The 13611-nt window shown below is 42.9% G+C and overlaps 1 protein-coding gene across 3 annotated transcripts in view; it reads right to left on the bottom strand.

Moving 5' to 3' along the window:
* Nucleotides 1-13611, bottom strand: part of LOC143039515 (uncharacterized) — an 83852-nt gene that overhangs the window by 54185 nt on the left and 16056 nt on the right. For all 3 annotated transcript variants that reach the window (XM_076209671.1, XM_076209672.1, XM_076209673.1), the window contains exon 4: nucleotides 3013-11849. In XM_076209671.1, the coding sequence (XP_076065786.1) occupies nucleotides 3013-11849 (8837 nt within the window). The remainder of the gene's footprint in view (nucleotides 1-3012; nucleotides 11850-13611) is intronic.

Here is a 13611-nt window from a genome sequence, read left to right as displayed (position 1 = left end):
GCTGTAGCTAAATGACCCCTCAATTCTCTGAACTAACTTGATCACATTTTCTGTGTTTATTATTACTCTCATCGTGAAATTGAACAAGTAAATCAGCAGTGACTTTATATTTCATAACATAAATATTATGATACATCATCATACATCAGGCATCTAATGCTGCACATCAGAATTTAACTCATATTGAAGACTTTAAGTATCCTTATACAGTTTGACAATTACTCATAAATCATTCAGCAAACTGTCAAAAAGTTTATGTACATAACTTTCAATTTAAAATGTGCTCTAACTTCTATACTGGTCAAACTGCTAAACTAATTAAAAGTTTGGTTTGCTCAACAGAAATATGTCATGAGATGGAAATCAATCCTGTGGTATATTTACACATTTTAGTCAATTAAATCACCAAGTGGCTTGGGAGAATGCTAAAGCCATTATTCATAACAACACTGTTATAGAGGAATGTACTTTAATCAAATGTAGCTAATGTATATAAATCTTAATCAAGGTTTACATGAATTGGGTATTTTTATAAGCACATATCAAAATTAGATTCTAAACACAGGGTAGGCTGACCACACCTGCAATAATTCCCCATGCCACCTAGCCTAGTTTCTCTCTATGATGATTTGCCCACCCATGTATATCTTCTTTTCATTTGTAATATAATTTTCCTAGTACTAACCAAGGAGCAATAACAAATACCTGCTTGTGGTGGTCCTATAAGATGGACAGCAAAGCTACCCATTTTCAAAACCCATCAACCTGCTCATCTCCATCAGGTGCAGCCCTGAGGAACAGACACTCAATCTCCAGACTGGACCCAAGATCTTTCTATCAATTTCAACTATATTTCTTACCCCTTTCATACATGGAGAACTGACATCTGACAATTGCCCCCTCCTATTTCCAGCCAGTAACAAAGAGTCCCACACCAATACAACACAAACAACAGTCCAACATTTTTCCTGGAGAGATCTGTGGGAGGCCCCAAGGACCAATGGCAGTGCACTATGGAGCTGCAGGTTCTCCAATCCGTGTAACGAGATGACAATTCTTATTGTATAAAGCATACATACATATAACAATGCCTTTTTCCCTCTAACAAGGGAGACAGCCAAAGTCAAAGGCATGAATCCACTCCCACCCATTTCATCCTCACATACTCCCTTCCTCTTTTCTTAGCTCCTCCTGGATGATTAGTCATCTCTGCATCTCACCCACTACCCTGGGTTAGAAGCAATGTAGCAAGACACAGCACATCCACAGCAAGGTTGCTTCATTTAATCAGCAACCCCACTCTCCATCCCCTCATGCAGAAAAATAGAAGGGAGAAATCCCTTCGGGCTGCATCAAAATATCATTCGCACATACTCCATCACCCCCCCATCCCCCACCCACTCCCTTCCATGCATTACATCATCTATACAACCATTCTCCACTCACCCCTATCTCCTGTCTTCTCTCTTCCTTCCTCAACAGACATTCCCCTCTTTCCCAATGGCCCTTTCACCCCATCCATTTCATCCTTGGTTGACCCCTCATGTTCACTCCCTCTACCTCTGCCTTCCACAACCTTTTTACTAATCTTCTTCACTCATTTTTTTCCATGTGTCCAAACTATTCCAATACACTTTCATCAACCCTATTTCCAAATTCCCTTTCCACTCTATCCAGCCTCCACCATACTTCTCAGGCATTTCATCCAAACATATCTAAACTCTTCCTTTCTTCCTCTTTTATATTCCATGTTTCTGCCCCATACAGTGCTGTTGGCACAATTATCCTTTCACACTCTTAGCATCCATACCCAAATGTCTATTTCTCATTATACTTTTTAATCCCCCCAAGGCATTTACTTGCTTCTCTCAATCTACGTTCTAACTCCACTCCTACCTTTCCTCCCACAAATGCATCCTAGTATCTAAAGCTATCCACTTCCTCCAGCCTCTCTCCCTTAATATTCACTTGTAATTTGCTACCATCCTCTCCCCTTGTACCCACATTTATCTCCATCTTCATCTTCCTTCTTTCGCACACCTTCCCAAACTCCGTCACTAACTTCCTTAATCCCTCCTCTGATCCTGCCACAAATGCAGTGTCATCAGCAAACAACAACTTTCAAAAGCAGGGCTAGACAGCCAGATCTGGTTTATTCCCACAATTTCCCCTCCCAACCTCATCGATCTGAGAAATTTATGGAACAAGAACATCCCTTCAGTCTGCACCATTTCCTCGTTTACCTCTATCTTTAGCACTCTCTCATCTTTGAATTCTAAGCTGAATAAATTATCTGGTGTTAACCAAAACAGAATCCTCTTTGTATCACACATGATACACTGGGTGCAAGTGGGTTATGACAGGTTTCACAGTTATATCACATTCAAGCTCAGGAGTTCCTCAAGTTGAATAAGATCACCTAGCATTTGTAAAAACAAAATCCTAAGTGTATCAAATTTGATACAGTGGGGAGGAAATGAGTTTACATATTTGGAAGTAGGTAGAAACAACTTTGCCAACCGTGTAGTTAATGAATGGAATAAACTTCCTGCACAGGTAGTGCAATGTAGTTCAGTTCGAAGCTTTAAGAATCATTTAGATAAACACCTAAGCAAGATGCTGTAATGATTATAATTTATTTTATATTATTTGTTTTTGTTTTATTATCATTTGTCTGTTTGATTTTCATTTATTATTAGTTATATGTCAATTTATTACTATTTCCTATTTACCTTTGTTTATTATTTAACTATACCTATGCATTTATTCATGTATTTTATTTGTTATTTACATTATTATAGTTCTTATTTATTATTTTATTATTATTATGATTTTTTTTTTTCGCATCCAACCTAGATATGGACCAAAAGGTCTCCTGTTGGCATGCTCTGCCTTTGTAATCCTTTGCAAGAGGTAAAAATGGAAATCTAGATATAAACAAATTCAATAATCAATAATAACAACTTATCTAGACAATACCCCGTAACTCTAAAAACAAATATTGCTGCCTACCCTCTGGTGGTGCTTTTGTGGCACTTCCTCTTCCTCTGCCTCTTCCTCGTCCTCGACCTGAGGGCGTTCGTGTTATGTCTTCTTCGCTTTCTTCTTCGCTCTCCGATGCCTTAAAACTTCTTGTTCGTGTCCTGGCATTTCTACCTCTTCTTTCCTTTCTTGTTATAATCTCACTCTCTTCTTCCATTTCCTCAGTCTCCATATCCTCATCCTTGTCCTCGTCTTTCTTTTTCTTTCCTCGTCTCGAGCTCACTTCCACTTCCAATTCATTACTCCTTCCCCTTCTTCTGGCTTCCCTTGCACTTATTGCACTTTCTTTATTTTCCTTCCCTCTGTTATCACTTTTATCACTTTCTTGGCCATTTACACTGGAATGTTCTGGCACTACACCATTATTAGATGCATTACAATTTTCCCCTTCAGTCTTTGTGTCTTCTTGACTTTCTAACCCATTGACTTTGTTCTCAGTACTTGTCACTTTACTAGACTCTAAAGAATCACTATTTGCGGGTTTTTCCTTCTGCCCTTTCAAGTGATGGGGTGACGAAGCAGAAGTAGCATTGGCTGTATTTTCTGCATTGGTGTTCCCTGACTGACTGGTCTGGGCACTGTCATCCCCATTCCCATCGTTGCCAGCATCACACTCTGCACCACAACCTTCTCCCCAAAAGTACATAACTGCTTCTTCAACTTCATCATCACAATGATCATCCACAACACCCTTTGTACAAGAACTGCCACCAAAGCATTCCCACCACGGTTTCACTACAAATCTATTTACAGTCTCTGAACCATTTCCCCAAACAAAAGAAGCACTCAGTGTCTCATTGTCCACTGCAGAGTCATACCAGGGATTACCTGCTTCACACAACTTTCCCTCACCTTCCCCCGTCACTCGCATCACTGGTTCTTCAATAGCTTCACTAACCCCAGACTTGTCTCCCACTTTCTCCTTCCCTAACCTATCAGCACCAGCACCTGGAGCACTAGAACTCTGACCGGTCTTGCTTTCAACTGAAGACGATTTTGGTTTATCCTTTTCATCCTCAGCTTTCTTCTGTACTCCATCCTTACTATTACTACTCTGTCCACTAGTGTCTTTAGATTTTGGCTCTTCCTTGGTTTTTTCTTGACCCTTTTCACTTTTCTGTTTTTCTTCTGTTTTTGTGCCAAAACCTGTACTTTTTGATAAACTACCCATGCCTGGGCTTTCTTTTTTCTCATCACCAATTTTCTTTTCATCTTTCTTTGCATCTTCTTTCTTATCACTACTACCCAAATCCTTTTTACTGTCATCTCTGTCTTTTTTCGCTGAATCTCCAGTTTTACCTAAAAAAGTACCCTTTTCTTCTACTTTGGAGGTTCCCACTTTCAGTGAACTGCTTTTTTCTTTATCCAATGTATCACTTGTCACAGACCCTTGCTTATTTCCTTGATTTTTGTTACCTTCACTTGTTTTGCCACTATCTTCCTTTAATTTGTCATCTGGCTTAAGACCTTGCTTACTACCTTCTGATTTTGGTAACGATGGTTTTGTTCCTTCAGTTTTCGTGGCATCTTGCTTTGCTCCTGTCGTCAGAGTTTCTGACTTGTCCTGTTTTGCATCCTTCACATTAGGGTTTCCTTTCTTATCTCCTTCTTTTGTTCTTCCTGCAAGTAGCTCACTCTTTTCTTGTTTTGTCTCAGTTGTGTTTGAAGCTGACGTCTTACCTGTTACTGTGTCTACATCTTTTTTTGCAGTACAAGAGCTCTCAGGTGGTTTCTTTGACACATTACCACTTGTCTTTTCTTGCGCTTTGTTATCTTTGTCTGATGACTGAGCACCACCCGAACTGGAACTAGAGCTAGATATCGAAGACCCACTTAATTTCTCAGGAACAGTAGGTTTAGCTGGTCCACTTGAAGTTGCACTTGCAGATGAAGTCTCCTTTGTTCCAGGTTTGTTAGTGGAGGAGTCCTGATTGCTAGGTGGCCCTCCCATACTAGGTCTTACGAGGCTAGGTTTTGTCGTGGTAGATCCTGTTACTGTGGGTTTCATTACAGGAGCTCCTGCTCCTAAAGGTTTTGTTGCTGTGTTTCCCGTTTCTGCAGGTTTTGTAACAGTGCCTCCTGGTCCTGTAGGTTTCGTCACAGTGGCTCCTGTTCCTGCAGGTTTTGTTGCAGCGGGTCCTGTTCCTGTGGGTTTTGCAACTGTGGACACTGTACTGGGTCCCATACCTCCTGGTTTTGTGTCTGATCCTGAGGTACTAGACACCACTCCAGTAGGTTTTGTCACAGACCCTGGTGTACTAGGCCCAACATCAGGTTTTGTGTTTGATCCAGTGGTTCCCATGTTGGATGGTTTTGCACTTGATGCTGGTGGACCTGCCCCCAATAAAGACGGCCTTGTATTAGATCCTGGACTAGGTCCAACTCCTGGTGGCTTTATACTTGATCCTGATGGGCTTGGCCCAGTCCCTGGAGGTTTTACATTAGAGCTTGGTCCAACAACTGGTGTTTTTGTAAATCCTGGTGAGGTGGTTTGCTCCCCAGAGGGTTTTGTAGTTGGTACTGAAGGACTCGAACCAGCTATAGAAGGCTTTGTATTCGAGACTGACGTGGCAGGTCCGCTTCCAGGTTTTGTAACTGATCCTGGAACTCCAGATGGTTTTGTAGTACTGGGCATATTAGGTCCCACTTCTGCAGGTTTTGAAGATCCCAATGTGCTTGAACTTACTCCTGGGGGTTTAGTATTAGATCCTGGTGTACTAACCCCTGTTCCTGGAGGTTTTGTACTGGATCCTGATGTACCCAGTCCTGCTCCAGGAGATTTTGTACTAGAATCTGGATTGCTCCCTACTCCAGGTGGTTTGCCAAGAAGGGATCCTGGTGGTTTTGTACTTGATCCTGGTGTTGAAGCTCCTACGCCTGATTTTGCCAAGGACCCTTGTATTCCAGATCCTGCCGTTACTGGAGGTTTTAAGGAGGACCCTGATGTACTAGAGTCACTGGGTTTGGAGCTGGTTCCTGTGCTTGATGCTGGCATACCTTGACCCCCCAAGGGTTTAGTACCGGGTCCTGACGAGGTAGGTTCCTCGGTGGGTTTCTTCAATGTAGACCCTGAAGTGTTTCCAACCCCTGAGCCTTTTGTAACAGGTTCTGGGGGTTTGGGTCCTGTCATTTGTGGTTTACTAGTAACGGGTGTTGTTACACTTGGTTTAGGAACATCAACCTGTCCAGGCTTTGTGGTAGAAGGTCCTGTTTTACTCTGTTCTGTTCCTGTGGGTTTTGAGGATGGGAGTCCTGTTCCACTACGTTCAGCCACTGTAGGTTTAGCGACTGAGGATCCTATTCTGCTTTGCTCTGTTACAGAAGGTTTTGAAGCACTTGGTGCCGACACAGATTTTGCATCGCTGGATGCTACAGTTGACTTCACCGATGAAGGAATGGATGCTGAAGAGACGGGTGTCTTTGTAGTGGTTCCGCCTGCAGCGGGTTTTGCACCCATGCTTCCAGCAGAACTTTTAAGGTCGTGTTTGGAAGCAAGTTCCGTGGTACCTGCCTTCGAAGTAGGGGGTTCCGAAATGCTAGTCTTGGGTCCTGGTTTTGTACCTGGTCCTGTTGCATCTGCTTTAGTAGCACTCTGTTCTGTAGATAAGGGTTTTGCAAGATCAGCTTTTGCATCAGAAGTGTCTTTATGATCTGCTTTTGCATCCTTAGATCCATCAGCTTTCACAGCACACATTCCAGAGGGACCAGTTTTGGTTGCTAAAGGGGTACTTGTTAACTTAGAACTAGAGTCTGTGGGACTGGGCTTAGGGGCACCAGTCCCTAAAGGAGCTGGTTTAGAAGCTGTAGATCCTGTGGAAGCTTTCGAGGCATCAGATTCTGTGTGACTGGATTTAGAAACAGAGGATCCCGTAACACTTGGCTTAGGTGTCGGTCCTAAAAGACCAGGTTTAGAACCTCCAGGTCCTAACGGACTGGAAGTAGGTCCTGTACTTCCCAAGGCACCTGGTTTTGGAACCAAGGGTGGTCCTGGAGCAGAAGGCCCTATAGAACTAGGTTTTGAAGTACTGGATTGTGTAGGTCCAGTTTTGGAAGCAGATTGTTCTGTGGGTCCTGATGTGTGAGAAGAGGTTCCTGGAGGACCAGGTTTTGGACCAGTATGTCCAGATGTAACCTTGGGTGTCGTGTGTGCCTCCTGTTCTTCTTTCTTTGATGCATCTCCTTTGATATCAGGCTTTGCCGAAGATGGTTCTCTGGAACTAGGCCAGGGGGAAGGGCGTACTCCTGCGTCTGATTTAGTGCTTTGTGTTGGGGCGTTTCCCATTAGGCTCGGCTTTGTTACCGCAGGACCTGAGCTACTTATTGGTGGCTTTGAAACATTAGGCGTAAGATTAGAGCTTGATGTGACTGGTTTCATGGATGCAGGCTTCTGGGGTGAAGTCCCAGAAGTAGGTGCTCCTGCAGCAGACCCTGCGCCAGTGGATCCAATGGGAGGTTTTGCAGCACCAAATCCCGAAGTCTTTGTTGTTGTTGTATCTTTTACAGAACTGGACCCACCAACTGAGCCTCCAACTGATGGCTTTTCGACACCAGGTTTCGAACCACTCGTTTCTGAAACCAAGTTCTTCTCGTTATTTTTCATATCATCAGCTCTAGCACTTGGTTTTTGAGAAGGATCAGTAGCACCATATTTTGTTGTTGCAGCTGTAGTAACATTTGATACTGTGGTTTTTGTTGGAGAACTAGTGCTGAGAGGAGTAGAATCTTTTACATTAGTTCCCAAGTTGCCTTGTCTTGCAGGACTTGCTCCCAATAAAGAAGGTCTAGTTACAGAACTTGTTGCTGTGGTTTTTGTGGAAGTGGATTCAGTTGTGACTTGCCCTGGCAAACTGGTTTTCGTTTCAAGTGGGCCCTTGGTGGTAGGTCCTGACACTGGCTTTGAAGTAGTTGTAGTAGTAGTAGTAGTAGTTGAATCGGCAGTACCAGAACTTGTTGAGGTTGGCTTTCCAGAACCTATAGTTGATGGTCCAGTGACTCCAGGCTTTACAAGAGCACCTGTTACTGCTGCTTTAGCTGCTGCAGATCCTGGCCCAGACCCCAACAGAGACGACCCTGAACCAGGTCCTGTTGTAGGAGGTTTTGCTGTTGTGGTTGTATTTTGAGGACCAGTGGATGGTTTTGTGGTACCAGGAATCCCTCCTGTTGTTGTTGTTGGTAGCTTGGCAAGGCTTGCAGCTAATGTTGTGGGAGTTGGCTTTGTAGCTACATCTTTTGTTGAGGAAGGCTGTGTCGCAACTGGTTTAGCAGCACTAGTTCCTGAACCAGATCCAGTGGTAGCTGGCTTAGCCGTTGCAGTTCCTGTAGTTGGTCCAGTGTTAGCTGGCTTGGTTGTGGTGGATCCTGTAGTAGGTCCAGTGACTGACGGCTTGGTTGGAGTAGGTCCAGTAACTGATGGTTTAGTTGTAATGGATCCTGTAGTAGGTCCAGTAATTGATGGATTGGTTGTTGTGGATCCTGTAGTAGGTCCAGTAACTGATGGCTTGGTTGTAGTAGGTCCAGTAACTGATGGTCTAGTAGTAGTAGGCCCAGTGACTGATGGCTTGGTTGTAGTAGGTCCGGTAACTGGTGGCTTGGTTGTTGTGGATCCTGTTGTAGGTCCAGTAACTGGTGGCTTGGTTGTAGTGGATCCTGTAGTAGGTCCAGTAACTGATGGTTTTGTTGTAGTGGGTCCTGTAGTAGGTCCAGTAACTGATGGTTTTGTTGTAGTGGATCCTGTTGTAGGTCCAGTAACTGATGGTTTTGTTGTAGTGGGTCCCGTAGTGGGTCCAGTAACAGTAGGTTTTGTTGTAGTGGGTCCCGTAGTAGGTCCAGTAACTGATGGTTTAGTTGTTGATTCAGTTGTGGTTGGTTTAGTTGTAATTCCTGATGGTGGCCCTGTTACTGCTGGCTTAGTAGAGGTGGATACTGCAGGAGATCCGGTGAAAACTGGCTTAATGGTGGCGGGTACTGCAGGGGATCCAGTGAAAACTGGCTTAACAGTGGCGGGTACTGCAGGGGATCCAGTGAAAACTGGCTTAACAGTGGCGGGTACTGCAGGGGATCCAGTGAAAACTGGCTTAACAGTGGCGGGTACTGCAGGAGACCCAGTGAAAACTGGCTTACTAGTATCAGACGCAGTAACAGCTGGTTTAGATACTGAAGTAGATTCAGTGACCATTGGTTTAGCAGCAACAGATCCAGCTGCTCCTGGCTTTGCAGCATTAGAACCTGCAGCTGGTCCTGCCATATCTGGCTTTGGGCCAAGAGGTCCCATTCCTATCGGCTTTGTACCAGTTGATCCGACAATACTTGGTTTTGAAGTTCCTATTGTTGTTGAACTAGATTCAGCTGCCTTGCTTGTGTTAACTGGTCCCCCAGTATTTGGTTTTGAGGCTACGGAGGCCACATTCGTCGCTTCCGTGGTACTCAACTTCTGAGATCCTGGAGTGGGAGATCCTAAAGAGCTAGGTTTTGTAACTGGTACTCCTGTAGTGTTAGGTTTTGCACTAAGAAGTCCAGTGGATGGTTTTGGCGGTGAAGTGATGCCTAAACTTGTGGATTCAGAAGTGCTAGTCTTTCTTGCAGTGAGTCCCACGGTAGTTGGTACCGTACAAATTGGTTTAGATGCTGTAGAGACTGTGGTTGTGCATGCTCCAATGCTTGGCTTTTTATCAGAGGATCCAACAGTGGCAAAGCCTGAATTACTTGGTCTTGTAGATCCCAAAGTACTGACTTCAGTGACAGATTTTGAAACACTAGATCCTGTTGTGGTAACCAGGTCACTAGCAGACTTTGAAGTTAAAGGTCCAGTAATTTGTGGTTTTGTTGTAACTGATGTTGTTACACTTGCTTTTGTGGTGCTGGAACCTGAAGTAGTGCCTAGCCCTGGTGGCTTGTGACTGATTGATGAAGCAGTTGTAGTTGGTCTTGTAATTTGTCCAGTGCTAGATGGTTCTGTAACACCAGATTTATTGGGAGGAACCTTATTACCAACAGAAGTGGTACTAACAACTGAAGCTGCTGTACTAGGTCCAGTTGAAGTAGGTTTTGTGGAACTCTGACTAACTTGAGTTCCTCCTACACTCTGCTTCAAGTCTAGAGGTCCTGATGCACCTTTTCCTGTGGAAGCTGTTGATGGTACATGTTTGAGAGAATCCTTTTGGGAGGATTCGTTTTTATTTAGTACAGGTTCTTTTGCTCCCATGCCAGTTTCAGTTTTAAGATCTTGAGTGTGTTTGCCACTTGGTTTAGCTTCTTGTTCATTAACTGTCTTCTTTTTGTCTGCACTTTTCATCTCCACACCTGTGCCTTCTCTTCTGGGTTCTGTTACAGCTTGCTTACTATTTCTGTCTTCTGTCTTCTCAACCTTTTGGTCTTGCTTTTCAACCTTGACTTGCCCTCTTTCGTCTTTGTTAGTGCTTGCAAGACCAAATTTGTTGTCTACTCTCCTCTCTGTCTCATCTTTCCCAACTTCCGTTTTTGTTTCCTTTTTCAACTCTTTTCCATCGCGTTTCTGACCATCTTTCTCGTTCTTTTCGTCCCTTTTGTTTACTTCATCTTTCTTCAAATTTGTACTTGTTTCCTTCTTTATGTCCTCCTGCGGTTTGTTACCAAGTGTTTCCTTTGCCCCACCACTGGCAACTTTACCAACTTCACTTCTCCCTTTTTCTTGATCGCTTTTCCATGCAGCCTTTTCCTCCTCTCTCTTCCCAAGATTTTTGGCCTCTTCTGAGGATGGTTTTACTTCTTTCTTAAGTACTTCTATCCCCTTCTTTGAAGAATCTTCACTTTTGGTTGATGATAATTTTGAGGCCAACGGAGTGGTTTCCAATTTTTGTACTGATATCTGGCCTTTTTCATCAACCTTTTCCTTTGCCTTCTCCTTAGGTGCCTCCTTCGCTATCAACTGAGTTCTGGCTTGGAGTAGCTGATCTAAACTTCCTCTACCACTTTCGTCTTTTGTTTTTGCAAGTTCTCGTTTCTCTAAGAGCTCTTCTTCTATGGTTTTCACCCTTGGTTCTATCCTTTTTATATTTTTATTTTCAGAAACAGCTGCAGTTTGCATTTTAACCTCATCTTTGCCTCCAGTTGGTATTAAGTCTTTCTTCTTTTCTACTGTACCATTTTCAACGCCTGTTTTAACCAAGCTGTTACTCGATTCCAGTTTCAATTTCTTAGATACATGTTCTTCCAATGCAGATGGCTTTCTTAAATCTCTCGATTCTTTATCTGCAGAAACTGGGGGTATTGCAACACCCAACTTTTTATCAACTTTCTCGTTTCTATTCAAAGCATCAAACTTAACATCTGCTTTAACTGTGGTCTCACTAACTTGCACTTTACTTTCAGGTACTTCCTTATTTTGATTAACTTCCTTTTTGGCTAATTCATCAACATCCATACGTCCAATGAGCTCCTTAGGAGATTCTTCTTCCTCCTCTTTATCATCATGTGTCTTCCTCCTCTTCGCAGCTGGGGGCTCTGTAAATGCCTCTTCGGTCACTTTCTTTAACTTCGTGTCTACATTTTCATCGTCCTTCAGTTCAAATTTGACCTCTTTACCTTCTAACTTCTCTAAATGTTTTTCTTCCTTTTCATCCTTTTCTTGCCCAGTATCAACTATAACCGGACTTGTTCGACCACTAGCGACTGGCGTCGGAACAGCACTGTCAACTGGTGTTGGGGCTTCACTAAGACCTACTGGTGTGACAGTTCCACTTCTACTTCCGTCTACAGACACTTCCCTGCTAGCACCAGGTGGGGTTGCGGCTTGTAGCTCCTCAATAAGTGCAACCAATTCTTCTCTACTCCTGCAAAGTAAGACCCAGTTATCAAAATGGAATCCATCAATAATTGTAAATGAATACCAATCCTGTTCAAGTTCAATAGACCCATTAAAAAGAAATATTCCAACTAAAGACCAAATACAGGCAACTTATATTATCAAAATCTATCTACAAATGTAGATTGTGAGAAGGAAGTAAATTCCTTGGGGGATGACAAAAGTGTAATGAGAAATAGACATTTGGGAATGGATGTTAAGAGGAGATTGTATGAAGGAGTGATTATCCAAACAGCCTTGTATAGGGCAGAAACATGGAACATATGAGAGGAAGAGAGGAGTTTGAATGTGTTTAAGATGAAATGCCAGAGAAGTATGGTAGGGGTTACTAGGCTGGATAGAGCGAGAAATGTGGAGATGAGGAGGAGAGCTGGGATGGAAAGGGAGTTGAGAGATAGGGTTGATGAAAGAGTATTGGGATAGTTTGGACACACGGAAAGAATGAGTGAAGAAAGATTAAAGATGTGTGGAAGGGAAAGGTGGAAGGAGTGAACATGAGGGGGCGACCAAGGATGAGATGGGTTGATGGGGTAAAAGGGACACTGGGAAAGTGGGGAATGTCTGTTGAGGACGGAAGGGAGAAGACTGAAGATAGGGATGAGTGGAAAATGGTTGTGTATGGATGATGCTGTGATGCACATAAGAGAGTGGGTGGGGGTTGGGGGTGGGAGTATGTTTGAATGATTTTTGATGCAGCCCAAAGGAATTTCTGTCTTTTCTTTTTCTGCATGTGAGGACGAAAAGGGGTGTCAACAATTAAATGAAGCAGCCTTGCTATGAATGTGCTTTGTCTTGCTACATTGCTTCTGACCTCGGGCACTGGGCAAGATGCAGGGACGACCCATCATCCAGGAGGAGTCAAGGTAAGTGGGAGGAAGGTGAATGGGAGTAGAGTATGTGGGGATGGAATGGGTGGGAATGGATTTTATGACTTTGTTTTCTTGGCTACCTCCCTTGTAAGAGGGAAAAACCCATTGGTATATGTATGTATACATGTACCTAAAAACCTAAAATGAGTAAACTTCATGTTTCTTATTGCAAGTATGGAGTAATTACGTATTCCTATGAGCTAAAATCTCATTTCAGATGTACTCATCACACTAACCACTATCCATGAATGAAGTTGCTTCACATGCAAAAGGAACATCCTCATCCCCTTCATTCCTGTTACACTCATTCCTTTCCCTCATTCCCACATGAACAAGCTAAGACCTCAGTGCACATCTCTCATGGAACAGGCAGTCCGCCCCTAATCTATACATTCTTCTCCATTTCACGTATGTAAAATCTATATTCCTCTTTATAATTCTTCTCCATTGTCACGTATGTAAACTATATATTCCTCTTTATAATTCCCAAAGAGAATTTTTGTTACAACTACAGAGGAAATAGTCACACATACAACTACATAAATCAATACATCATAGAGTAGTTGTTCCAATGATATGAATCATGGAAATTCTAATTCATCATCTCAAAGGCAATTAAACAATTATTAACAGTAATGAAAACAGTAGCAAGTCCCTAAAATCCTTTCATTAATCTATCAAAAACTTATTCCCGGTCACTTGCCATGAAACGTGCTCTCTCTTCTTCCCCACCTTCATCTCTGCACTCTCCCTGACATCTCGGAAAACTTACCAAGTCTAATACATCAACATGTTCTAAAATCTAACAATAAGGTATGTAGGGAAAACTAGTAATAGGAGGATACAGTTGTTATAATCAAT

This window comes from Oratosquilla oratoria, chromosome 26 (assembly GCF_046742065.1).
Source record: "Oratosquilla oratoria isolate Oo_2021 chromosome 26, ASM4674206v1, whole genome shotgun sequence".
Lineage (NCBI taxonomy): Eukaryota > Metazoa > Arthropoda > Malacostraca > Stomatopoda > Squillidae > Oratosquilla > Oratosquilla oratoria.
The sequence above is the reverse complement of the archived record's forward strand: the minus strand, read 5'-3'. Positions and strand labels throughout refer to the sequence as shown.